Source organism: Gossypium raimondii, chromosome 8 (assembly GCF_025698545.1).
Source record: "Gossypium raimondii isolate GPD5lz chromosome 8, ASM2569854v1, whole genome shotgun sequence".
NCBI classification, from domain to species: Eukaryota; Viridiplantae; Streptophyta; class Magnoliopsida; order Malvales; family Malvaceae; genus Gossypium; species Gossypium raimondii.
In genome coordinates this window covers 52422157-52449065 of record NC_068572.1, presented here as the reverse complement: position 1 = coordinate 52449065, position 26909 = coordinate 52422157, and the positions used below count along the sequence as shown (strand labels likewise).

Sequence of the window (26909 nt, the reverse complement as noted above, 5' to 3'; positions counted from 1 at the left end):
CGTTTTTGTCAAAAAAATGGTGTCGACATTAGTCATTGATTTTTTATCAGTTAAATTGTCATATTCTATTTTTCAGAATTGTAAATTCTCAAATAATGTAAATTGGTCCTAAAACTCAATTTTGAAATCTTTACAATTTAATCCATATAGTTTCAAACTTTACTATTTATGCTCAACTTTCCAAATTTTCATATTTAATGACCATATACTTTAGTTACTACAATAATGTTTCAAATTTCACTACTCAAACCCTTAGAATTTGAAATTTTAAAATTTTACTATTTGGTCCTTACTTCAATTTTATTAAATTAAATTATTTTTCAACTTACTCATCCAAATAATATTCAAAAAATATTTACCACTTTCAACTTAATTAAACATAAATTTATATTTTGTAATATATGAAATTAGCAATTAACTTAATTAAGTAAATTAAGATTGATTAAAACTAAAACATGATTAATTAAAAATAAATAAACTCAATTAAATAATGAAAGGATAGTAAAATCCCAAATGTATGTTTATTTTATTGAAAACAATTTTTACGAAATATTTTCAGAAATCATCAAACAACGGAAAATATTTTATACATATTCATCCAAATACTAGAAAATATTAGTTTTTGTAGAAAAGTAAATCATTTTCCAGAAATTATTTTTGAAAGCCATTTTCAATAAAATAAACAGAACATAAGTAAATTAACTCTCTAAAAATTAATAAACTATTAGTTTCAAAAATAAATAAATGAGAAAACAGTAATGATTTCTATAAAATTTGTCTTACTTTTGAGTTAAAAAGGAAAATGAATTTTAAACAAAATCCAGGTACCAAATATTTATGAGCAACATGGGTTACTTATTAAAAATCTGGTTTAACCCTACCCCATTAAGGCCTCCTAAAAATAAAAGATTATATTTTAAGGGATTTTGTTTAATTTCTTTGAAAAAGGATAGAATTATAAAGTAATACATATTTAAAAGAGAGGTTAAGTTGGTAGCTTTCACAATGCAAGTAGGTCCCAAATTGACCTTCATTGGATGGTGGTGATAGCACAGTAAATAAGAACCGTTAACCAAAAAGCGGGTTGGTTTTCTCTAACACGGGTCTATTGCAATTTGTGAAGAGGAGATCCACAAATTAGTATTGCTTTTCGTGTGCAATTTAGTTAACACATTTCGACGGCATAGTTAACACCGACTAAACAAAAAAGGAATTTTTATTTAGAGTAAATTTTTAAATGTTAAAATATATTGTGGTTTGTTTAACTACAGTTGTCACCCATGTTAAAATTTTGTATCCAATGCTCATGATAAAAATAGGGATCAAATTGTGTTAAAAATTAAAATATAGGTTGGAAAGTAAATGAGTATAGAAATGAAAAGGGATGCATTGGAATTAGTAAGTATAAAATGAAAATAGATTCCAAGATTTTCCTCAAGTCCCAACTCATTCTGCATGAATTTTGGACAGGTAGATAGCCTCTTTGATTGCCTCATCACCACTTATATTATTTCTGAATCTTTTTTATTACAAAAATACACATCCTCATATTTTATATCAAATTAATTAACGTGGGGTAGGGATAAATTATATGAATCATAAAATATTTTTAAGTAACTAATTACATTAGTTCAAATATTTTAAAATTAAACATAAAACATGATAAATATGTTCTAATTAATACAATTAACCTTAATTACGAGTATTATCAATCCCAGTCGAGAACCACTTAATAAATATCTCACATATCTTATGTTCAAAATATTTATAAACCTAAACAACACCCAAATTTATCTTTCTAATTATTAAAACCCCTAATCATCTCTTATTCCACTATTCACAAACATAGTAATACTGATTATACTCGAGGTGTTAATTTATTAATAAGTTTACATTTTGATCATTCAACTTCAAAAAGTTAAAAATAGTCACTGAACTATTCAAAAATTTTCATTTAAGTCACTAAACTATTCAATTTTTTTTATTTAAGTCACCATATTATTAAGTATTTTTTTAAAAAAAAATCCAGCTAGGGAGCTCTAAACGACAAATTCGCGATTGGTATGACTTTGAGGAGAAAAATCCAACTTGGAGGTGGGTCTAGAAAAGTCAAACCGATACAGCCCACCATGCATGCGGCCCTCCAGTAGAATCCTCCCTGTCCGAATGTCCTTCACAAAACACAAAAGAGCATGAAACTCAAAGTAAACCACATTATCACGAGCAAATTGCCCTACTGAGATCAATTTTTTACACACTGCTGGAACATGTAGAACATTTCGGAGGTGTAGCAAACGAGAACCAGTTACCAAGGTTGAACATCCTACATTAGAAATGGAAACAGACTCACCATTACCCATGGAGACTTTACCGGTACTTGTGTAGGTAGAAGCATTTTGAAGTCCAGCCATAGTTGGTGTGATATGATTAGTGGCCTCAGAATCTGGGTACCACGTTTGAGTAGTCACTGAAGGTGGCGAATGTGAACTACAGCAATTTTGTGATGAATAACAAGACAAAGAAGCATCACCGCAGCTATGATAATTGACTGAGGCAGACGAACTCGAGCCAGGACCAGAATAATGTTCATCAAACCGATGATAACACGTGTGCACCAAATGTCCTATCTTCCTACATAATTGACACTGTGGTTTGGAATGAGACCACCCTCGACCCGAGCCACGTGTGCGTCCATGAGACCATCCACGAGTATGACCCCTATGTCCATGACTAGTACCGCGTTGAGAGTCAAACCTGAATCGCAAGTTATCTTAACTTCCTTGCTGCGAGCTAGACACTAGATTAGCTTGCAAAGGCGCATCAGTTAACAAAGCCAACTGTCGTGCTTCAAAATCAAGAAGCATTTCAGTAACCACCTCAAGGCTTATTGATGTGGCAGACGCAAAAACACGAATGGACTCAAAATCAATGGGAAGACCAGCCACGATCACACTAACCTGTTCTTGTTCAGAAACAAAACTCCCAGCAGCTGTCAAACTGTCACTTAGACTCTTGACTTTGGAAAGATAATCTTTAACAGAAAGATCGGCTTTCTTGATTGAGTATAACGTATGTCGTATGCTGGAAAGCTTGGCATTCGATTTAGCACCAAAGCGTCTGTCAATAGTCATCCAAATCTCAGAGCTGGTTCTACCTGCTGTTAAATGAACTAATATATCATCAGAAATGGTGGATAAAAGCCATGAGGCAAGAAACTTATCCTGTTTGTTATGAACCAAAAATGCAGGATTCGCTACCAGTTGACCATCAGAACCCGTTATGAACGCCAGAGCAGGGAGCGTGGTGCCTAAGACAAATCCTTCGAGGCCATACCCTTCCAAGATTAACATCAATTGATGTTTCCAAAGAAGAAAATTCTGTTCACTAAGCTTAATTGTATCATGCTTAGAGAAATAATGAATTCCGGATGACTGAAGAACTCCAGAATCCGGCCGATGAACTGCAGCACCAGAATTGTTGGAATGTCGATGAGTGTCACAACCATCTGTAGCCATGAACAATCAGCAAGAAGAAGGGAAAGAAAAAGAAAAAAAATAAAACTTATACCAAGGCTCTTGATACCATGTCAAGATGCATTGAAATTCATTGCTAAAGTGAGAGTACATCAGAGTATTTAATACAAAGGTTTATTAACTGCTAACTGATACTAACAACCTAACTGCTTTGGACTAACTGACTCCTATCCATAACAAATCAAATATATCTAAGTTGATTTGATGATCAATGTTGGAGATCAGAAAAAGAAAAAAAAAGTTGTTTGTATTTTGATTCACAAATCTGTGACGTTTAAAGCTGTTTCATGAAAAAAAGTTTGAATTGTAGAAGAGAAGGGGAATGAGAGCTTTTGATTGATGCAAGCATCGTAAATAGAGAAGGCTATACAACAACTACTTGACTTAAAAAAAATTCCAAATAGTTCAATGACCGTTTTATAACTTTTTGAAGTTGAGTAACCACTAATAATTTAGTAATATTGAGTGTTGTTTACCTAATAAAATTATTTAATAGTAACTTATCAATTAACACAAATATACTTACATACATGATTTGATTAAAAATAAACTAATATTAGCGAAGGAGTGTTGTCATTCTAGGGATCAAATTAAAGAAGCTTTTAAGGGATGAAATAGGAATATAGTTTGGATAATACAAGGTATGAGAAATTGCTTAAAAAGATTTTAAGAGGGCCAATAGAAATATACCTTTCTTTGAATAATTATAGGTGCCCTGTTGTGATTAGTGTAACATTTGATTATTTTTATTATCATTTGCTGTTAGCTAAAACCAGGAAGGCTGATTTGTTGGTGCTCAGGCGAAAATTGGGGTTGACTCATACCATTATCACCCACTTTTTAGGATTTTTACACTAATATTAAACACATTACCACACCCAAACCATGAATCGAGACCATTTAATTTTTAAAAAAATAATAAGGGAAAATGTAAACCTCCTCTGCCAACTCCCTTTTCCAAAAATAGAGGAAATATTTATTTATAAATATGTTTTGGTAAGATAATAAATTTAATTTGTATTTTTAGTTAAATTTAACTCTTACTTTTTTAATACTGATTTGATTATCAAATTTTTAAAAGAGATCAATTGTTATTTTGTTAATGAAATACTAATTAAAATTTTAAATTTTTAAATATGTTCGTTCACATGTACTTTACTTCATTTTCTTTAATTTTATGAATTTTTAATTTTAAATTTTTCATATATTTTTAAATTATTTATTGATGTAACCTATAAAATAAATAGTGTCATGTTAGTCTAAATTATGCTTCATCGCATGGGTTGCTACGCTAATATTATTAAAAGGTTAATGTTTTAATCAATATTTTCGTTAAAAATAATATTTAACTCTTTTTGAAATATGAATAATTAAATAATAAATATAAATTGATGTATTTATATCAAAATATTAATAATAAAAATCAAAATTAAAAATTCAAATATGTATTTAAACTATAATTAAAGTTTTATATTTATAATTATACGTATTCCTTTGAAATTTATGGCTGGTTTCTTTTCTTTGGTACTACAAGCCAATCGAATTAAGCCGTAGGTGTCAGTTGCTCCAATTTGGACTTTAAGCCGCCTTCACCCCTCACTTCACTATAAGTACCCCCCCCCCCAGTCCACCACCCGACAATACCACTACTACTACTACTCTTCACTTCGATTCGATCTAATTTCCTCTGCTTCATTAGCATTATCAGAGCTTTCTGCAGCCTTTTTTTCATATATCAACCAATGTCTCTCCCTGTAACACAAGGGAAAACCCTTCCTGACGCATGGGACTACAGGGGCTGCCCCGCCGAGCGGTCCAAGTCCGGTGGTTGGACCAGTGCAGCCATGATTCTAGGTTATTTATATACCCCTCTCCTTGATTTGAATAATATTCTTTTGATTCGTTTTCAGGTTTTGGTCTGAAAATACGTATGTGGTGTTCTTTCTTTTCCTATGTATTTAATTTTATCAGGTGTTGAGGCATGTGAGAGGCTAACAACGTTAGGTATCGCTGTTAATATGGTGACATATTTAACCGGCACCATGCATTTGGGAAATGCTTCCTCAGCCACCACCGTCACCAACTTCCTTGGCACATCTTTCATGCTTTGTCTTCTCGGTGGTTTTATCGCCGACACTTTTCTTGGCAGGTTTGGTTTGGTTTGTTCCCTTTGTAACGGTTTCCCATGCACTGCTCTCACTGAATTAAACGAGTTCCTTATATTCACAGGTATCTCACAATTGGAATCTTCGCCACCGTTCAGGCAACTGTAAGATTCGTTTCCTTTCTTTTATTGAAACCATCACCTTAATTACTTTACATATCCAAATTTGAAGTTCTTTATTATGTTGGCAAGCAGGGCGTCACCATTTTGACAATCTCAACAGTGATCCCAAGCCTAAGGCCTCCAAAATGCAGTAGGGACAGTGTCACTACATGCACCCCAGCAAGCGGCATACAACTCGTTGTTCTCTACTTAGCCCTTTACCTGACCGCCCTCGGTACAGGCGGTCTCAAATCGAGTGTTTCAGGGTTTGGATCAGATCAGTTCGATGATTCGGACCCTGAAGAGAGATCCCAAATGACAAACTTCTTCAACTGGTTCTTTTTCTTCATAAACATAGGCTCACTTGGTTCAGTGACCATTCTGGTATACATCCAGGATAATTTAGGGCGTGAATGGGGTTACGGTATTTGTGCTTGTGCTATTTTGATGGGGTTGGTGGTGTTTCTATTGGGTACCAAGCGTTACCGTTTCAAGAAATTGGTTGGGAGCCCATTGACCCAAATCGCTGCAGTGTTTGTAGCTGCCTGGAAAAAAAGGCATCTGGAATTGCCATCTGATTCGTCGTTGCTGTTCAATATTGATAATGTAACTGAAGGATCAATGAAGAAGAAGAAGAAACAAAAGTTGCCCCACAGCAAGCAGTTTCGGTAAGTGTTGTATTTAAAAACCTGTCTACTTCAACTACTTAATTCTTTACGCGTCTCTGAAGCTTAAAAATGGTGGGTTCAATTCTAAAAGGGAGAACACAAAAGAGCATAGTTAATTCCACGAGTATAGTAAATATGCAAAATAAGTAAGGTTGGATGACAGTGGCGGTGGCAGGCTGCTTAACTTGTTTTCTATCAGGGTAAAAAGCAACCAAAGAATACAATTATTGAATTAATCAAGGTTCTTGATAATGGACCACCCTACAACCGGGACATTTATTGCTAGTCCAATTCAAAGAATCGACAAAACACGATTGGATTTTGCCTTTGTTCTCTCTTGCCTTTGGTACCTTAGATTCAAACCAAAGTTTGCATGTTCACAATTCTAGTTTAGGTTTCCTTTTCTCATTGCCATTTGCAACCAAAAGACAAACATACTTTAATAAAGTAAACAAACAAGAAATTTGTGCCATGTATTTGCATCCCAAACCGAAAGTTTTCCCCCTTAGAGATAAGGACATCTTGTGTTATGAAATAGAGATTTGGTTTCCTCCAGACCATAAAAATACGTGGGTGTTTAAGATTAAACAATCACGAGACAGGTAAGTAAGTGATATTTACTAGATAATAATATCACGAGCCACCTAGCCAGACTTGTCTCCCAGTCGATTCACTTCACGCGACTCCCCACTTAATACTCAAAGTGATATTGCACCACGCTCTATTAATAGAAATTAACCAACACTTTTGATACTTTTTGGCTCGATGTCGTGTATGAAAAGTTTCAGATACAAAAACAAAACAAACAAAAACGCATCTCTCTTTCGTTTCTTATTATTGGCTATATATGTGTTTGAGGGCTTTAAATTGTGTGCAGATTCTTAGACAGGGCCGCGATCATGAACCAATCTGGTCTTGAGGCAAACAAGTGGAGTTTAGCTACATTAACGGATGTTGAAGAAGTGAAAATGGTGCTCAGAATGTTGCCAATTTGGGCAACCACTGTCATATTTTGGACTGTCTATGCCCAAATGACAACGTTTTCAGTTTCTCAGGCTACAACTATGGATCGTCACATTGGCAAATTTCAAATCCCACCCGCGTCACTCACAGTTTTCTTCGTCGCTGCCATTCTCTTGACTGTCCCAGTTTATGACAAGCTCATTGCTCCAATTGCAAAAAAGGTGTTAAACAATCCACAAGGTTTAACCCCTTTGCAAAGGATCGGGGTTGGTTTAGTTTTATCCATAATAGCCATGATCGCGGCAGCGCTGACGGAAATAAAGCGATTGAGAACCGCAAGCTCACATGGTCTTACAACCAACCCGGTGGCTAAAATCCCATTAAGCGTCTTTTGGTTGGTCCCTCAGTTTTTGTTAGTGGGGGCCGGGGAGGCCTTCACATATATAGGGCAGCTTGACTTTTTCTTAAGGGAGTGCCCCAAAGGGATGAAAGCAATGAGTACAGGTTTATTTTTGAGTACCCTTTCATTAGGATTCTTCGTTAGTTCTTTGTTGGTAACCGTAGTTCACAAGGTCACCGGTAACAAAAAACCATGGCTACCAAACAATCTGAACCAAGGGAGGCTCTATAATTTCTATTGGCTTTTGACAATTTTGAGTTGCTTCAACTTGGGAATTTACTTGGTTTTTGCTAAATGGTATATGTACAAAGACAAGAGGCTTGCAGATGAAGGGATTGAATTGGAAGAAGCCGACCCTACCTTCCATTAGAAGAACATGACAGTTTCTTAAACTGGTTAAGATTTTTGTGCTTATATTATAACTTTGTATTATTTTTAGTCCTTCGCTTGACTTTCAATAAGTCTGAAACCCTCTTTACTTATACAAAAAGAATTGTAAAGGATCAACATGGAAACTTCGAAATGATATACATACAAGCCTATAGCATCTAAAAACGTATAGAAAAACTGAAACTCTGATTTGGGTGCTACTTAACGACAATATAAATCATGTGACAATACCCCACTTGGTTCGTTCTCGCAAGCTGAAAAGGCACAGAAATCATTTAATTTGTAAAGGATATATATGTATATATATTTATATATATATATATGACCATATATACACAATTTACAACTAGCTGTAAAGTATTCAAGACTTGAATTTTGGCCATGCAAATGAGAGTAGGAGGAAAATCAGGAAAAGAACATGAATACCTTTTCCAAAGTTAATAATAGCTAATTACAAAAGTGACAGCGGGAGAAAGGATAGTATGAAATTGTAATTCTACCTTAAAGGAAAAAGTTAAAAATCAAGAGGAAAAATCTGATTAGAAATGGATAAGGATGACGCAGAATTACAGTTTCATACAATCTCTTCTCGTGATAACTGATGGTCAGTTTGGCCGCAGTTTATAACAAATGATATTCATCAATCTATATTTTGGTGATAAACTGTCACCGGTTTTTTTGGAAAAGCAAAACATTTTGCATGTGTTTTAATCTGTAATTGCCTAGTACTAATCGTTACATAGCCAATTAAATATGACATCAATTGGATTCAAAAGGGAAAAGAAACATGGCATCTATAATAGTAAATCTATATTAATTTTAATGGCAAAACTAGATAGAGGTATCAAAATTTTTAAATAATGTATAATAAATTAATTTTAAATTTTAAAAGAGTGTATAGATGTTTGACATATTTAAACCCAACAAAAAAACTTTCTTGCTGTAAGAAGATAAAAAAACTATGATATTTTGGGTCTACCATCCAAAGGAACAAGCCATCGATAATGGATGAGAAGAAATAACCGGTGCGTAATGCCTAACTTTATTATAACCCACTCATGTATCAAATATTAGAAATTTATCATCTGATAATATCAACCGACAACTCAACAAATAATATTTGATTAAAAGACGAATTCCATGTAGAATGTTAAAATTTTTAATTTGAGATTTTTAAGTCATAGGTTTTCTCTTCATACAAATGATATCTAATGTAAGGGGAAAAAAGAGAAAACCCAACATTAGAAGGCCCCTCTCAGAAATAAAACATGTTGCTCAATATTAGTTCAAGATTTAGGCCCATCTCAGAAGATTTGAGTTGATTTTTCATCTACTGTATATCTTTTGCAAGTCTAATCATACTCTCATTTCCCATGAACTTAATTCCCCCATGTATGTACTTCATTTTCTAGGGTCATTTTTAAAATATTCGACATAGGCTTGTGACGAGTGAAAACAAAATCTTTAAATGAGCTTCCATTGCTATTACTGAATTTAAACCATCACATTGGAAGGGGATTGAAATGTAATCCTCAAGTGTTTATGATCTCCTTCATATGTCACAACTAGCATGCTTGGATCCTCCAAACATCGTTCCACGTGCTTTCTAGCAGGGCATCCCCTTGTGCTGCTGCATTTGTAGTAACTCCTTTGAAATTAAATTCATTAAAAAATAATTATGTCAGTCAAGATTGATAATGAGTTTAACTGCACGCAAACTCTTCAAAGTTTTTTTTTTTTTTTTTTGTATGTTTAGGAGCTCCACTATGCGAACCCACCAAGGTTTTGGGGGTAGAATCACAGACAAAACCTTAGTGGAGCCAATATTTGACCCCTCAATAACTTCAAATCCTAAAGAGTTGATATATGTTGCAAAGTGATCATTTATGCGTTGGTGAACCCAGATCGTAAGACTGCGAGTTCATCAAATGTGCGAGCTCTACAAAATTACGAGCTCATTAAAGCTGTGAAATGCCCAAAAGTGCGGGCTATGTTAGACGAGCCCTTACTCTGCAAGTTGCCAACTTGTCAACTTGCACTGAAACAATGATAATTTTTTATAAGACGTTTTGATTGTTGATTAGACTGAAATCAACCAATGAAGAAGCAAATTGAATTAATCAAGTTCCAATATTCGTCAAGTTATAATTATTTTATTAATATTCTTAGCTTATTTTTATCTTGTTTTTGCTTCAATTTCAGTCCTTTCTTCATCATATATCCAACAATTTAGAATTTTGACTCTTGAATTAATAAACTAGCTAGTTTGGGATGAATATGAAAAAAGCAATACTATGTCATACCTAGGATATGGAGATCCTTTTATAGGTTTTTGGCCATATTTCCTCCAAGAGTGATCATCTGGTGGTATATCAGATGGTTTATTACTTATAGCTGGGACTCGTATAGTTTTCCTTATTCTCAGTTTCCTGCAGGGAAAGAAAATAAGAAATAAAGGAACTGATCAAATTCATCCTTTATATCAGATTATTAATGTTCCATGTTACTCTTTCAATGATAAGGATTTACCTTCTCTTTGAACAGTGACATCCCCCGGTTGAGGCTGCACATTTTGTACTAGCTTCTTCACTCTCCACCCCAATCTTTCTCTTTGAAAGAAGCATACAAGACTCATCCTGAGGAACCACAATTTCTGATGATGACCATGGAATTAACTTCTTGTCAAATATTGGCATCATGGTTGGTAGTGTTGAAGAATGATGCAATCCCATGATCAAATTTGGCAAAACCACCACATTTCTGGGGATCAAACGAGTATTTGATTGATTAAACTGTGGAGAGACTAATTGTCCCAGAATATGTGGTTGACTCGGTTTGCAAATGGAACTTTGGGATGCAAAACTGGGGCTGTCCATCAATTCAGCTGGATTTACATTATTGGATTTCGGCAATGGACCCCTCCTGATCCTTTTACACTCTGATTGCATTGATCCATCAAGGAGGCTAAGCAATTTCCTGAATCCATTTACTGTATCTTGAGCCATGAGGCTAATTTCTTGATTGCTTCTCTTTTGACTTCCATCACAAATGCAGCTAAAGAGGTGATTGGCACGTCTGAAACTGCTTTCAGCAACTTCATGGACTTTTAAATCCCATCTTGGGTTCATTGACACACAAACACCTCAAGCTTCTGTCCTAATTTTACAATTTACTACTGCATTTATGCACTAATAAGAAAGAAATGCATCTGAATCTAGCAGTTAAAGCCTGAAATGTAGCAAAAAAGCAAAAGACTTTTCACCCCCAAAGAATTTAATGATCAACTTTATAAAAAAATAGCATAGGCTAGAGAGATTTAGACTAAGTTTTTGATAAAACCTATGCACCAGAAACAACCAATAGATGAACCCTGTTTTGTATTAAGTGAATGAGCCAAATGTAGAAAACCAAGTTCATATTAAAGATTACTTTTTTTTTTTGAAGTGCTCAACCGATCACATCTAACACTCTGCCCTCTTAGTCAACGGTGGCTTGGGTTAGATAATACGCCAACCAACGCACACTATAAACCATTATAGTCTCAAAATTAGCAACAAATTAATAATAAAGACTGATAGAAAGGGATGAAGGTGAAAACAGATAAGAAAATTGAAAAAGCAGACTCAACAATGAACGCAAATACATGTTCAAGTTGCTGGTTTTATGTATTAATCTATGCTACAATCATTTTTCTGCTTCATCAAGACTCAATGATAAAAAGTAAAAAGAAATATAGTTCGAGAAGAACCAACCTTAAAGGTGCACTGCTTGCCTATATTACCAGGACGTAGACGAATTATGGATATGGGTATATATACGACACCAAGTATATTAAATTTCTTGAGAGGATGATACCCTTATAGATTAGAATCATATTAGAGGAAGCCAATGAAGATAAAGAAACAAATATATAATGAAATCCCTGACCTTTTGGTATTAATAGATTATTAATGAAATAGCATTATATTAGTGGGGATGTGTGAAATTACAGAGGATGACACATACAACACAAAGATTCAAAGATTTAGGTGAAAAATCTTGGCTGCATGTGGCATTATTCGAGTTGCCTATGAATCTAATCCACTAAAGCAGCCAACTAATCAAATATTAGAAGAAGTCACTTTCACTCAAGGGACTTCAACCATTGGTATTTATCCTTTTTCTTACTGGGGCCCTGATTGAGGCATGCTTGTTCCTAAAGGTTGTTCTTTAGTGGCTTCGCTTCCACTCCTTCCATTATTTCATTGTCTAATTTTCTTGTCAAAGAAAATAATGATATGATGGACTGATCCTCTAATAAAAACGCTGTTATCTATGAATCAAGGCCGTAGATTTCATTTCTGGGATCATTCCCTCAGCGATATGCTCAAGATTGTGCATGGGTCCACTATAAAAATGGACTTCTGTCATTAGATTCTAGTGCTGATCATATGGATTCTGCTGGTGGGAATAGCCATATAAAGTTGGGCACTTCATACAGAAATTCATGGCACTTGATAAAATCCATTATGAGCTAAATCTGTAGGAACAACACTCCTCCACTCACTGGTCATACATATGATGTTTACTACTCAAGTTCTTTCTCCCTTGAATCACATTCAAAAGCATAGCTAAAATAAGTCGAAGAAAAAGAGTACCAATTGAAAGGTCGAATCATATATCAGAAAATAGTTAAAGATTATTTGCAGTTAACAGGTATTGGATAACACAATACATTTACGTTAAAAATCTGATTAAGTTTCCAACGTGAACTAGAATATTATCTAAAAGTTTTTCTTCCAACATAATTGAGCCTTGACTGTTTACTTCTCACCGGTGTGCACCAGTTCTCTCCAATAGCCATCTTGGCTCTCATTTTCTTGTACTCCCTGGATCTTAAAACTCCCTCAAGAATGTTTTTATCTTCACAAATTTCATGTCTAGAAAGAGATGCGAGGCCCGGAAGAATGTCCTTTTGAAAATCCTTTAGTCTCCTTCCTCTTCTCAACTTGATACCAAAATCTTTTGTCTGTCCATCACTTACTTCAAATGGCTTCGATGTTACAGAATATTCATCAGCACCAGTTTCTGCCTGTTCCAAAGTCATTAACTCAAAAGAATCAATGGACCGTTGTGGCTGCTCCTTGACCTCATTCTCTAACTCATTCGATGCTGCCTGGGTTGAAGATTCCTGATAGCAAGCTGAGTTCTCCAAGGAGATATGGATAAGTGATTCAGCTGCTATATGGATCAAATCATCCACTTCGGCTGACTCTTCCCATTTATAGTAACACTCATGTTTCATTTCATTACTGCCAGAAGATCTTTGATCCTGCTCACCTGATAAAGTTTCTGCAACTTTAGGTCTCCCATGGGTTTCCGAAAATTGATCAGAAGCAGGAATATTTGAATTACAGGATTGAATTCCAGATTCCATAGTCCTTATAGGACTAGAATCATTATCTGAAATGCAACTAGACTTCCATGAGTGAGGAGACACATCATGATGTTCATCTTCAATAGTAATTTGGACTTTATCAGAATATATCGACACATTCTCCTCTTCTTCAGTCTTCTCACAACCAAATTGTTTAGCAACTAAACATGCTGAGTTCAGACCATGAGCAGAACCATTTTGTAGTTTCAGTATCAGCTCATCCCTTCCATTCTTCGTGATTCCACCATGGCTGCTACAGTACTCGGGCATGTTTATTCGGGGGCTGGATTCAGATGCAGGATTATTAAGACTGATTCCACGTTCATTCGTTCCACTATGTACAGAATTTCTGACTTGAACTTCTGTTCTCCTGTCTTTGTTATTGGAATTAATTAAATCAAGTTTTACACCATCTTCTTGTTGAATCATCTCAGAAGTGCCATTGGGGAACTCCTTAATTTCTTTTCCCCGAAGTATAATTGGACACAAGGTTTCATGATTCTTGCTAACCAGTCCACTAAAACCACATGACGAGCTAGTCATTAAAGGATTGACCACTATGGCATCATCAGACTCACAAGACAAATCATCAAGCTGAACTTCATTAAGGTCCACATTTCCCATTCCACATGAAGTGAACTGTTGCTTCCTGGCCAAAAGGTTTTTGTGTAGCATATTTTTGTGGCATTTTAATCCTGCAAATGGGAGTAAAGATATGATAGATTAAATTACATAATATGCTTCAACTGAACAGGAAATGAATATGAAACCGCAGGTTCTAATGTGAAGAATTAACAGTACCTTGATCAGAATCACTCCAATCTTGGCAGTTTCTATCCCCGACAAAGGAGCTAGTCTCAGCTATCTTATAAGATAAATCTTTCTTCATGCATTCTGAAGTGATTGGATTAGAATTTATTGCAACTTGTGAATCATGCTTTCCTCCAGGATAAGTAACTTTAGCAGCAAAATCAAAAGGTGAGTGTTTTGCATCCTCATCTGAGGTCCTCTCGGTAGATTCTTCCAGATCAATCACAATTCTAGAGAAGGTATTAGTTTTCTGGTCACACCTGCTTCTCTGTTTATCTTCCTTTTTCCCCTTGGCCACTCCTAGACTTAGAGAAAGCCTCAACTCCAGTGGATCCGAGAAACCACCATCATGGACAGAATTTACACCCAATGTTTCTTGTAAGTGATCTCCAACCTTTACTTTTTTTGGAAGGTTATTATTATCTCCAAGGCGAATATACCGATCAGGCACAAGTTGAAGATCAAAAGGCCTAGGCTGATACTTATAGCTATTGTCCTTCCACCCTTCTAACAACTCCAGACTTGAAGATACCCCCGAGTCCAACTGAAGAAAATTTCAAAGAGAAAGGTATTAGTATTAGTTCAGTTAATCCATCCTGTACAAAACAATACAGATACTTCCCTGATGTTGAAAGTCGTGATAGTGCATGCAAAAGAAAAGAATTTTCAAGTAGATTTCTCTTATTAAAGAATAGTTTTTAGCAAACCTTCATGATTACACCTCATCAAACCTTAAAATGCTTTAGATTTAGGGCATTTTTTTTTCTTAACACCACTCAAGAAAGAGAGAAACCAATAACTAATATATTGGCAGTCGACTTCTAACATCTCAAAAGACAGTAGCTTCAATTACCATGGGAATTGAATTTGTTGGCAATCTTGTTTCTTGGGGAAAAGATTGTAGATTTGCTTTCCATGAATTGTACTTTTCAAGCTCCGGTGGTGTAAGATCCTTCATTAGAGTCTTCTGAACACTATACAAACGATGGAGCTCACAGACCTAAAACAGAACATCCAGAGTATAAGCATCTAAAGTGAGGGAGAGGCATATGCTTCTTCCATGCAACAGATGTGACATGCACAGCATCATGTTCGACCCTTACCGTAAAAGCAATGAGTTGAAATATAATAGTAAATCACATGAAAATAAAATTGGCAAGAACAGAAGCTTCAAGCCAAAACCTTCCGCACCAAGATGGCTGAAGCCCTTATGCCAATTTTGAATGGAAAAATGTAGCAAACTACATGTAATGAGCCATAAAGGAAAATCCTTGTACCTGCTTTCTGAATATGATCTCTTGATCAAGCATGGTCTGCTTGAAAACATCTTTAAGTGAATCAGCGTCTCGTGGCATTGAATTCATATCAAAATCTCCTACCAACATTTTTTCCTCGTAAAAATTGAACAGATACATTAATTGATATCAAATCTTGCATCCTCAAATAACTGAGTCTTGAAATGATGTTTTACACAGTCTTTTGCTCTCCATCTCTGCACAGTTTCCACGGAGAAATGATGGTTATAAGTTAGTGATGTACCACCAATAATCTATAAGGCTGGAAAACTGATAATAGCCATTAAGGCAGCCAATCTTGGAAAGATACTAGCCTTCCGCGTGGGAAAGGTGCCTAGAAAATTCCAGTTTTAACAACTATCAGATATACTTCGAAGAAGTTTCATCAATTTCATGGCATGCAAATAGGACAAGTCCTTACTGACAAATATTTCCATTTAAACAACGACAAATTTAAACAGAAATACCAAATTAATTGTAGTCATTGCAAGTTTTTTGCTGTAACTCTATCTACTTGCATGCTTAGCCATAGAAGAGTTTAGGAACTAAAACAAGCCAAGCAAGTTAAAGTAGCCAAATGGTACATAGGTCCTAGGTGGGATTATGATGAAAAATATAGATCATTCAGCTGTATGAAACAAAGAATCTGAAGGCATGGGGAAAGATCTAAGCATAAAAATCAAAGAATATATAACAAACTTTAGCACCACACATAAAGATTTTATTTTATCAGTTAATTCGGATTGAACAGTAATGTTATCTCATGATATGATACAAGGGAATCCCCCAGAATGATAACATTTAGTAACTATGAAATGATCTAAGAGATAACAAGAAGGCTCAACTCAACTTCATGCATGCTATACTCTTGCCTATGAAAAAGGAAAAGAAAATCATCCACCAACAAACCCTTTAGTTGGGGCAAAAGATAGCCGGCTGAAACACACAGATCTCATCATGAAAATGTAAGAAAACTTGCAGATTTAGGTGATTGGAATTCACTTCTTACAATCACATACAAGACTCAAGCTAATCAAACATAGACGAGTCAGTTGAATATAAAAGAAACATCGCTAAAGTAGTACACTATGTGATTACAAAGAGCCATTGAACCAACCCTTTGCATTGCATAGTTCAAAGGATGTGCAGAGAAAAAATTCTTTCATTCCTTATGGAGATATAGCCATTTCTTGCACTTATCTGGTGCATGATTGAACCATGCAGATGGATCTTAGTAAAATTAACGGGAATTTTTTAAGATATAAAAAAAGCCAAGGAAACCACATTGTTTACAGTTGTTATACGCATACAAAAAAGAAAAACATTGATTATGAAAACATAGAAACAGAGTCAACCCAGCGAAACAGAACTTGATGTTAAATTCCAATAATTTTAAGCACATCAACATTTATGAAAACAAATTCCACATCATAAAAGACAAGCCATGAAGCATTAAAACAAAGAGGCAGAGAAACAAACAAGATATAAACACATAAAACAACAAAAGAAACAAAGCTTAAAATTTATCCACCGAATCCCATAACTGTGAGGGGAAAAGGAACTCACCAGGAGACAAATAACCCAAAAAAAGCATTCCATCATTAGATAGATTAAAAAAAAGGTCTCTACTTTCCACTAGTTCCTCCCCATGAAGATATTAAAAGAAAAACCCAAGAATCCCAAGAGAGAAAAACAATCAGACCATCACTTTGGGTTTAAGACAAGAAAAAAAAGAAGATAAAAGAGAGGAAGGAATTTAATGTAATGAAACTATGAAAGAGGAGAGATTTTTATTTTTATTTGTTTTTCTTTTGCTTTCTGTATCAGAAGAGAAAGGTGTTGAGTGGTTTGTGTGGCACATCATTGTTTCTTTTTCTGGTATTTATATTCACTTTTTGTCGTCTCTTTCTCTCTCATAATCTTTGGGATTCCTTTCCATTGCTTATATAAAATAAATAATATATTTTAGATTTGTGGGTTATTGAGAGCAGTCAGGGGTGGTAGGACAGTTTCAAGTTTTAACTGCAAAAAGCAAAGAGGTGGCCATTAATACCTTCCATTTCTACGCTCTCCACTCCCATTGGTCTATCGCTGATTCTTCCAACTTCCCATTAATATATAGAGTATTTTTACAAATGCCTCTTATTTTTTAAAATACTTTTTTTTTCTTTAAATCAATTGTATAACTAAGATTTATTCTTAATATTTGATTTTATGCATTGTCAAAAAATAAAATAAAATAGGATAAAAGTGTTCATTTATGGTTTTATATACTCCCGTAACCTTTTATATAATTAAAATTTATTAAAATATTTGTGCATGTAAATTTTGAATCTATCCAATACCTCTATCATATCAATATAAAATATTATTTATATTAATATATATATTTAACTTTTGAAAGCCTTTTATATCAAACAAATAGTTAGATTTTTTTTAATTTATGTGAAACTTGACATGTATAATCTATATGAATGGGGTATGAAATATTAATATTAATTGTATAAAAAAGTTACGAAAGAGTATTAAATCACTTTAAGTTTTACACGGATATAGGTGGATCCCTCCTTAAAATAATAAAATGATACATCATCAAAAATAATGTCATTTAATTTTAAAATTTCTTAACTATGTATCATACAAGGGCATAACTAAGGAGGCGGGTAAGGGCTACGGCCCCTCAAATTTTTAAGGGTTTTTTTTTTAAGTAAGGAGTGTCTATTTGAAAAAAGAACAAGTAAAATATTTCTCTAGTTTCTCTCAATTTCAATATTTGGCAAATTGATCCATCATCAAAATATGGAGCAAATTAGCCACTATCAATTTCTAAAGTCACTAGGGATAATTAATCACAGCATCCATACTTCCCATCAATTTATTCTCCTTTTGATTGCTATAATGATAAATTTAGTCATCAACGCTCACACATTCTATTAATTAAGTCTTGATTCTAAAAATATCAAGAAATTTAACTATCATACATTCTATTAATTTACTCACAATTTTTTTAAAAATATTTAAAATAAAAATATATAAAAATCTAAAATATAAAAATATATAAGTTAAAAATTCAAATATATATAATTTTAAAAACAACTCAAAATTTTAAATATATATTTCTTTTATTATTTTTAAATGAGTACAAATATCCACACCTAACTTAAAATTAGCAATAATTTTATCAAGTTTTGGATCCCAAACAAATGAACAAATCGGAACAAATTGAATCAGAGAACATTTTTCCCCAATATCATACTCCAAAAAACCGAAATAGCATGATTTTGAGATATTCATGAATTGGTATTTAAATTATATTCTTTTTCTATTTTGGTTTTTTTAATCACAAGTGGTACTTAAACTATTCTTTTTCTAAATTGGCACCTCCCTTTGTCCAACGTTAGTCAAACTGTTACATTTATTTTAAAAGGTCTTAACCCACAAATTAATATCTAAACTATACCCTTTTTTTTTCTCAAATTGGTACTTAAACTCTCTTTTTTCGCAAGCTGATAGCATATAGAATTATACATAAAATCATATGATCTAAGTGAACAATCTAATACATTGGAATTATATGATTTGTTTTCTTACTTATTATTAATACAAGTTTCAACAATGAAGGAAATAAAGAGAAGAGGGTGATGGTGCAAAGGAGACCAATTCACCTGAATAGGCATAGAGCCAAAGAAAGACAAGAGGAGGTAGATTGCTATGAGGGCTAGGAAGGTTGATTGCAAGGCATGAAGACGTACAAGGTGAGGCTTATTCTATTATTTCTTTTTGAGGCGGTACGAGTTGTTATGCTTAGATGTTCCTCAATGGACTTTAAAAAGAGTGTTCAAACTGAAAAGCCATAATAAATGAAAAGTGTGATAAAAAAAAGGACATTTCCTCCATTAATAGGTGATCTAACGACAAGTAAAAAGTCCGAAAAACTAAGTAGTCAAAAACAAAGGGACAAATGAGAGATGAAAAGCTGTATTCAAACATTCATATGATACCTTCTGAAAGTCTCACGTGATTAGCCGGAAAGGGTATTACACCTATGATTATGGATAAGTTGGGTAGATGTAGAAGTAATAAATTGTACTTGGAAAAGGAGAAGTGAGAGGTGGAGAGGGAAGGTGATTATGGATAATTAGTGGGACCAAGAGTGCTAAAAAGGTACGACAGGTTGGCCTCAATTATTGGGATATTGTGTCTGATTTTGGTTGATTACCATTCATTTTCCACTATTTCTTTCAACTAATAGTTTTGATACTCCCATTCCCAGCTATATAGCAATCAATACCCTAGCCCTGAAATTCCCAAATATTTTATTAGTTTTATTGCATGGTTATGAAAACTAAATACAACCTGATACCCTTTTATTTTGGCTACAAAACTGTCGTTTTTATAAACCCTATCAACCAAAATATCTATATATTGCAGAAAAAAGAAAATGACAACTACGACGTACTGCTCAACTTCACTAACTAAATTATTCAAACAAGCTGCTTTCTTCAATATTAAAAAAATGTCAAAATCCTGTATTATACTACCTATCCATTTAATCCATGTGCTATTAAAAAATCGGAATATAGTTAACATTTAACATTTTTCTAAAAAAGAAAAGTATTTGATACATCGTCGGTGCATAGATTTCATACACCATTAAATAATAAAATAACATATCATTACTAGCATAAAACAAAAAAGAAATTGAAGGGTTTAAAATGAATATTAATTGTAATTATTAAACATAAATAAAACTCAAATCTTAAAATATAAATAAAATAATTATAACTAATATTTAATCATGTTTAAATAAAGTTAATTGTATTTATTTTCAAGTCCTTAGATATTTTTAATTTACACCAATGATGATGGGGCATGATGCCCATGCACCGACAATGCATAAAATATTATCCTTTAAAACATATATAATTTATTGTTTACCAAAGTGATTACTTTTTAAAGTTTTTATGTTTTAGTAAATGAAATATTTTGTTTGAAATTGAAGTGCAGTTGAACAAAAAAAATTTTAAGATATTTTTCATGTGGTAAATATTAACTCTGTTCCAATTCGGATTTCTTTGATTCTTTTTAGCAGCACATGGATTAAAGTGATTTATTTAACAATAGAGAGACTAATTTGATATAATCCCTATAATTCTTCAAAAGATTTCGTTCAGTATAATTTTTTATATATGTTAAAATATTAAACAATATATTTCGTATGATTATTGAATAAAATTAAATTATTATAATGCATGAATAAATTAAAATTTAAAGTATACTTAAATCAAAATAAAATTGAAAAGGAATTCGCATGCTAGGAAACTCCATGGCCCGAAGCTGTTTCTTTAAATATGCATGTTTTAATAAGTTATATGAAATTGTGATATTTAATTGATGTGATGATGAGTACCAACCTACGATTTTATAAATTAATAAACAAAAGAAGGATATGGTTAATTTCGTCACCTGTTTATTTTTTGGTCTTAGAATTTATACATTTTATAAAGTAATAAATTTAGCTTTAAATATTTATTAATTTATGTTGGTTCTAAAACTTCAAAAATAAATTAACTATATTACTTGGTTCATCACCATGCTCCTTCTCAACTTGTAAACGTATATATCCCACAAACCTGAGTTAATTTTTAAAGTTTCCATCTAAAGCACTATTTTAAATTGGCAAAATCAATATTACTTCAAACAACGCCATTACTGTTTTCTAGATGTGGTGGCATTGAGGGGCTCAGACCATCAGATCACAACCTTGTGTGTAAGAAAAGAAAAAATGTTGGAAGAAGGTTATGCCATCAAATACCCAATTTTTTATTGGCAGAAATAACGTCAACAAGATGCTAGATTGATGGTTAAAGAGGTCGATCCATAAAATAGGGATAATTTCCTGCTGAAGAATGACGACGGAAAATTGATATGCACCAGCCGGGAATCGAACCCGGGTCTGTACCGTGGCAGGGTACTATTCTACCACTAGACCACTGGTGCCCTCTTGTTAACGGTGTTTTTTCATTTAATTAATATATATTATGTATTCATACTTTATTTTCCAGATAAGATGCGGATGGACATGTGGAAAGCAGCCTGCATGATATATAATATGATTAGACATTTTATTAAGTGTTGGGAAATTCAATATAGTATGGAAGCTAATGTTTATCAAAATAATGCCATCATTGCTTGTTTTGTCCGAGCTGAGCCTCACACTGTACTCGGTACTTCTCGAGTCTTCTTTTTTTTTTTTACTTCGAATTGGCTTTTGTATTTTGGTTACAAAAAGAACAAAAATGGAGAAAGTTGATTGGTTTTAGCACTTTTGACTATCAAAATTATTGGCTTTAGAAATAAATAAATTTTTAACCTTTCCGGTAAAGACCATAGCTTAATCAGTGAATGTATGTTTAGCTCCATGGCTTCCCCTTTCGCCGCTCAGGGTTTCTCTTAGAATCCCAATTACTGCAAAGAAAGTATTCTATTATCTGATTTTCAGACAAAATTTCATCAATTGAAAGCAAAGCTAATTGTCATACTTACTTCAATTCTCTATTTGACAGTGCCTCAGTTATATCAAGTGTGGCAGAAATGAAGCCAACAAACTAAAGATGGAGAGAAACTACTTTTACCATACAAAACATAACCCTAGATTATTTATTAAACTCACATCTTAAAGACCCGAAGATTACATTACAATATCAGCTAACATTAACTCTCCATCTCCCGAAAGCAGCAAAACCCTAGTCCTCATTCACATCCATTTACCTTCACTAGCAATAAACTTGTACACTACTCAACGGTGACTTGATACACATCCTTCCTCTCATCCTCCTTCACTCTAGGCACAACCACTTTCAACACCCCATTTTTCATCTCAGCCTTTATCTCATCCGCCTTATACATGGTGGGGGGTAGGTCAAGCCTGCTCGAGTACCGTCTCCCTCCCCCCTCTTCTTCTTCTTCTTCACCCTCCCAATCAATACCCCCTTCTCCTCGGATGATGAGTGTGTTCTGTTCCACCGAGATCTTAACATCCTCCTTGCTAAGCCCCGGCATTTCAATCCGGATATAAAGAGCATTGTTGTCCTCCCTCATGTCCCACCCTTTCCTTGACGACAAGCTCGGAGTTGACAGCAATGGGTGGTCCGTGAATTGATCCATTAGGTTCAGGACTTGGCTCAGGCTTCTTGTTGGTGAAAATGGATCAAATACGTCTGTACCACCAACAATATAGCTATAAGCATTTCCCCTGCTTCCGGGATAATGAGAGGTTTAAAACAAATTTGAATTTGAATGAAATTTGTATCAGCATCCACATTCAAAACTGTAATTATTTCATTGTTTTAGATAGTAATTGCTTATTTGTTACATTCATTTCTTTTTTCAGATTGGATTATATCATCTACAAGAAAACATCCAAAGCTTCACTCTTTAAAACAAAATTCAACTTTAAAAGAAGAAAACAAATACCCATCTCGATCATAAACCTAACTGAAAAAAAAAAAAGCTTCAAGTACTCAAATATGATATTTATAATGTCACAGAAAGAAACACGAACGAAAGGGGAAAAGAAGGGGCTAGAAAACAAGTACCAGAGAAGAAACGGGGAGAATCGCGACGGCGAGAGACAGAGCGATCAGATTGGCGCTGAACGTTGACAGAGCGATCCTCGTCGTTGAATTTGGTGAGCTGAGCATTGGTATTGAAGGAGCGAGCCACGGTGGGAGTAGCCACTGAAACGGTACGTGCTGGTGAAAGATTGGCCAGCTTCGAAAACAGAATCGATACAGGTACTCTTCTTAAAGCAGTCGAATATGCCATTGCTACTAAAACAGTGGAAGGTTCTTTGTATTGGATTTTGGCAATGTTTTGTAGTAGTGGATTTGGGTATAGTGGGGGGTTTATAAAGGAGACTAAACATGGGAGCAATGTAGAAACGTGGATAAAGGAAAAGGAGAGAAGGTGGCAAAACTGAGCGGTCGCAGAAACTTCCCGAGTGTTGGAGAACTATTTCTTATAATATATATATATTTTACATTTTTTTTTGTTTTCCAAGGTATTCTTTGTAGCAAGTTTAGGTGAGTTTGGATGGGCGGTGTGTTTATTTCTGGTGAGGTTAAAAATAACGGTGGTGGTGAGATTAGTTACTGTAGCAGTGAGATTAGATACTGTAACGGTGAGATTAAAAACAATGGTGGAGTGTGTGTTTGGATTCAAACGCAGCTGTAGCGGTGAGATGAGAATAAAAAATGACTATTAAGGACATCAGATTAGAATTGATATATAATATAATTTTTTAAAATTATTTTACTTTTTTTAAAATTATTTTACTTTTTTTAAAATTATTAAAATATGTGAATTTATAAATTCATTTAATAAAATATTAAATTGTATCTTCTAATATTTTAATGAATTATATAATCAATTTAAATTATTTATTAGATAAAAGCACCGCCTATCTAAAGGGAGCATATGCAGTTAACGCCAATAATGCCTTAATCGACTTGTTTATTTTAGATGGCTTTTAATCTCTTTTCTCAAAATTTCCTAAGATGCAAGTATAAATTGCTATATTTGTTATAGTTTATATGGGTATAAATTTTAAATTTATACACTAATTTTGATCCAATGTACAATTTAATACATGAACTTTGATTCAATGTAATTAAATATATTTTTATAATTTTAATGTATTTATTTTTTAAATATAGTTTTAAATTTTTAAATTTAAAATTTTAATTAATTCTTGGTATTACATTCACGTACATGCCACATCAACAAAAGTAATTTTTTCTATCAATTTTGAGATTTTACCAAATAATGCAAGTTTAATGGAGTAAAAATGAAAAATAGAAATTTTCTTTTAAATAGCCATTATGCCTTTAAATAAAAAAGCAAACTTTCAAATCAGACATCAGCCTGAGCGCCGATTGACCCAAATTCCTTTCCACAAATATTTGATCGTTTCATTTGTGGCCCAAAGCAGATAAAAGACGCAGCAAAACCAGAAATAACTGTTTTCCAGTACCATTTTTAATCTCAACATGAAAATTAAAAAAGAAAAAGAAAGTAAGAACATAGAATATATATGTGTATATAAATCAGTCATTGGCAACCCAACTCAACTCTTCCTTGAGCACCGATGCTTGTGTTGGTACAAAGCTTCTGAAGATCAATGTAACCGATGATGGTATCTTCGAAAACTGCATCTTCAAGCTGCGCATTGTCGAATGTTGAACCAGATAACACTGTGTTCTTGAATAAAGCTCCTTGCAGATTCGCTTTTCTGAAATTAACTCGATCCAAAACCGCATTCGAGAAGTCTGTACTTATGTTCATTATATTTTGGATCATTTCCCATTTTTATGCTAAACTTATTCACCATGATTTCCAATACTCAACTTGGATATGTGTTGAATACACACATGTACTCGGTACGTGTATGCTTAATTTTTTCTAAATGTTTTCATGTATTTTGAAGATCATACTCATATATCTGTATCTAAATATATACGAGTAATTGTGCCAAGTTTATCAAATAGATAATTTGCACAAAATTATAATTGTCTCAAAAACACTGAGTTACGATAAGATGTATGATTGCAGAAAATGCAAAACATAAAGAAGATTTACCTTTGAAGCTAGCTCTAACAGCATAAGCCTTTGACATCACAGCTTCAGACATGTCTGCACCATCAAACTTAGCATCTGACATAAGTGCAGCAATGATTTCCCTTCAGTTCGATTTCGTTAGTGTAATCGCAGAAGCGTAGATCGAGCGGCTTATCGTACACACCATTTGCCTGACCTATGGTGTTACCAACGAATGCACGCTCGCATCGGTTCGGCTCCGTTGACAACGGAGGAAGCCTCTGCATGACAATGCTTTAGTAATTGGACATTTTTAGTAGCCTTTTGACAGTGTTAATTTGAATCTTCAGATGGATATGGGAACATTTATTCCCTAATCCCAATAGTCATCCTTACCTGAGCAAGCCAGTTACTAAATGACCTAAGGTAACTTGGATAGACAGTTTGATTGAATTAACTAGGCTAATTTACATATGAATTCCATTATTTCTTCTTTCAGGCTAAGATACAAACAGCTACCGTGCAACAATTTATGTGTTCCTAGCAATTCTTAACCCAGAAGGAGTGGTGAAGGTTTTCAACCTGATTGGTAGCTATTACAGGCGAGGCAGTGGCAACGGTGCATACAACAAGAAGGCCACAAGCTACAGTCCTCAGTTCCTTAAAGGGAGACGAGCTTTCCTCGGATTTGGGAACACGTTTGCTAGCTGCTTCGATGGAAGAAAACATATCAGCGGTAGTAATTAAAGAGAAAACACAAAGCTAAACATGGCTTCCCCTATTAAAGTTCCAGACAATAACTCAACAACATAAACCCCAAAACATGACTTGAACTAAAGACATCACGACAATTGAGATTTACCCACATAATGGGAATTACTTTCAAACTTGAATCCATATTCCAAACATTCACAAAGAGGAAAAAAGGAAAAAGAATTTGGAAGCAGTTTAAGAAATAAAGAAAGAAAAAAAAGCAAGGGCCATACCAGAAGAAGAACAGGTGACTTTGAGAGGTACATAGGTTGATGAAGAGGACAACCATGGCGTTTCGTTGATAATTCTGGAGAGGATAAAGAGTTATGGGAGAGTGGAGTTGAAAGGGTCGCCATTTTTTAGGGTATATATTTTTCTGTCTCTTTTATCTCCATTTTGAAAGCTTATCCATTGACGATGGTTCTAGTTGCAGCAGGGTATTTTTGTCTGTTAAAAATACCAACAGTTCAGTTGATTTTAATTGCAGCTAAAATCTCCAGTTGATTTTCAGCCGAGCACTGTGGTGGAGATGCAATCTCACTGCACTGATTTGCTGAACCAAACAGCATAGCAGTGAGATTGGTACAATTTCCCCCCCAACTGCACCTCACTGGCTTTTACAGGCAAACCAAAGGAAGCCTTAGTAAGTATCCAACTGATTGAATTAAAGCTTAAGAATTTACTTAATTTAATTTAGTCAATTCAAATGTTAACCAACTTTAATTATTGGTTGGATTATTGGGCTTCATTAATATGTATTTATTTTAAATAAATAAAAATATTAAATTAAGTCATTTTTTTGGCCCGATAAATTTAAA

At 33.9% G+C, this 26909-nt stretch overlaps 4 protein-coding genes, 1 non-coding gene and 1 pseudogene across 7 annotated transcripts; 1 reads left to right on the top strand and 5 right to left on the bottom strand.

Moving 5' to 3' along the window:
• The first annotated feature begins 5161 nt into the window (after positions 1 to 5161).
• On the top strand, positions 5162 to 8360 carry LOC105792084 (protein NRT1/ PTR FAMILY 6.3). The gene is made up of 5 exons (XM_012620484.2): positions 5162 to 5387; positions 5505 to 5682; positions 5763 to 5802; positions 5893 to 6467; positions 7345 to 8360. The coding sequence occupies exons 1-5, from the start codon at positions 5276 to 5278 to the stop codon at positions 8198 to 8200; spliced, it is 1761 nt and encodes a 586-aa protein (XP_012475938.1). The 5' UTR covers positions 5162 to 5275; the 3' UTR covers positions 8201 to 8360.
• Positions 8361 to 9361: 1001 nt separating this feature from the next.
• On the bottom strand, positions 9362 to 12168 carry LOC105792083 (probable WRKY transcription factor 17). 3 transcript variants are annotated; one of them, XM_012620480.2, is made up of 4 exons: positions 11973 to 12160; positions 10750 to 11743; positions 10524 to 10649; positions 9362 to 9868 (listed from the first exon to the last, which is right to left on the bottom strand). In XM_012620480.2, the coding sequence occupies exons 2-4, from the start codon at positions 11346 to 11348 to the stop codon at positions 9715 to 9717; spliced, it is 879 nt and encodes a 292-aa protein (XP_012475934.1). In that variant the 5' UTR covers positions 11349 to 11743; positions 11973 to 12160; the 3' UTR covers positions 9362 to 9714. The 3 variants fall into 3 exon arrangements, with proteins under 3 accessions (XP_012475934.1, XP_012475935.1, XP_012475937.1); XM_012620481.2 differs by having other exon boundaries at positions 10750 to 11448; XM_012620483.2 differs by having other exon boundaries at positions 9362 to 9850; positions 10750 to 12168.
• A 686-nt stretch (positions 12169 to 12854) lies between these two features.
• Positions 12855 to 17602, bottom strand: LOC105792082 (uncharacterized). Its single transcript, XM_012620477.2, has 5 exons — positions 17308 to 17602; positions 15724 to 15938; positions 15300 to 15446; positions 14438 to 14990; positions 12855 to 14331 (listed from the first exon to the last, which is right to left on the bottom strand). Exons 2-5 carry the CDS (start codon positions 15859 to 15861, stop codon positions 12980 to 12982), a joined length of 2190 nt encoding a protein of 729 aa, XP_012475931.1. The 5' UTR covers positions 15862 to 15938; positions 17308 to 17602; the 3' UTR covers positions 12855 to 12979.
• Positions 17603 to 21670: 4068 nt separating this feature from the next.
• On the bottom strand, positions 21671 to 21741 carry TRNAG-GCC (transfer RNA glycine (anticodon GCC)). Its single transcript has one exon. It is a non-coding gene; the product is annotated as a tRNA-Gly (tRNA).
• Positions 21742 to 22249: 508 nt separating this feature from the next.
• On the bottom strand, positions 22250 to 23713 carry LOC105792081 (heat shock 22 kDa protein, mitochondrial). Its single transcript, XM_012620475.2, has 2 exons — positions 23340 to 23713; positions 22250 to 22961 (listed from the first exon to the last, which is right to left on the bottom strand). The coding sequence occupies exons 1-2, from the start codon at positions 23566 to 23568 to the stop codon at positions 22537 to 22539; spliced, it is 654 nt and encodes a 217-aa protein (XP_012475929.1). The 5' UTR covers positions 23569 to 23713; the 3' UTR covers positions 22250 to 22536.
• A 934-nt stretch (positions 23714 to 24647) lies between these two features.
• On the bottom strand, positions 24648 to 26536 carry LOC105792080 (thylakoid lumenal 17.4 kDa protein, chloroplastic-like; annotated as a pseudogene).
• Between the last annotated feature and the right edge of the window lie 373 nt (positions 26537 to 26909).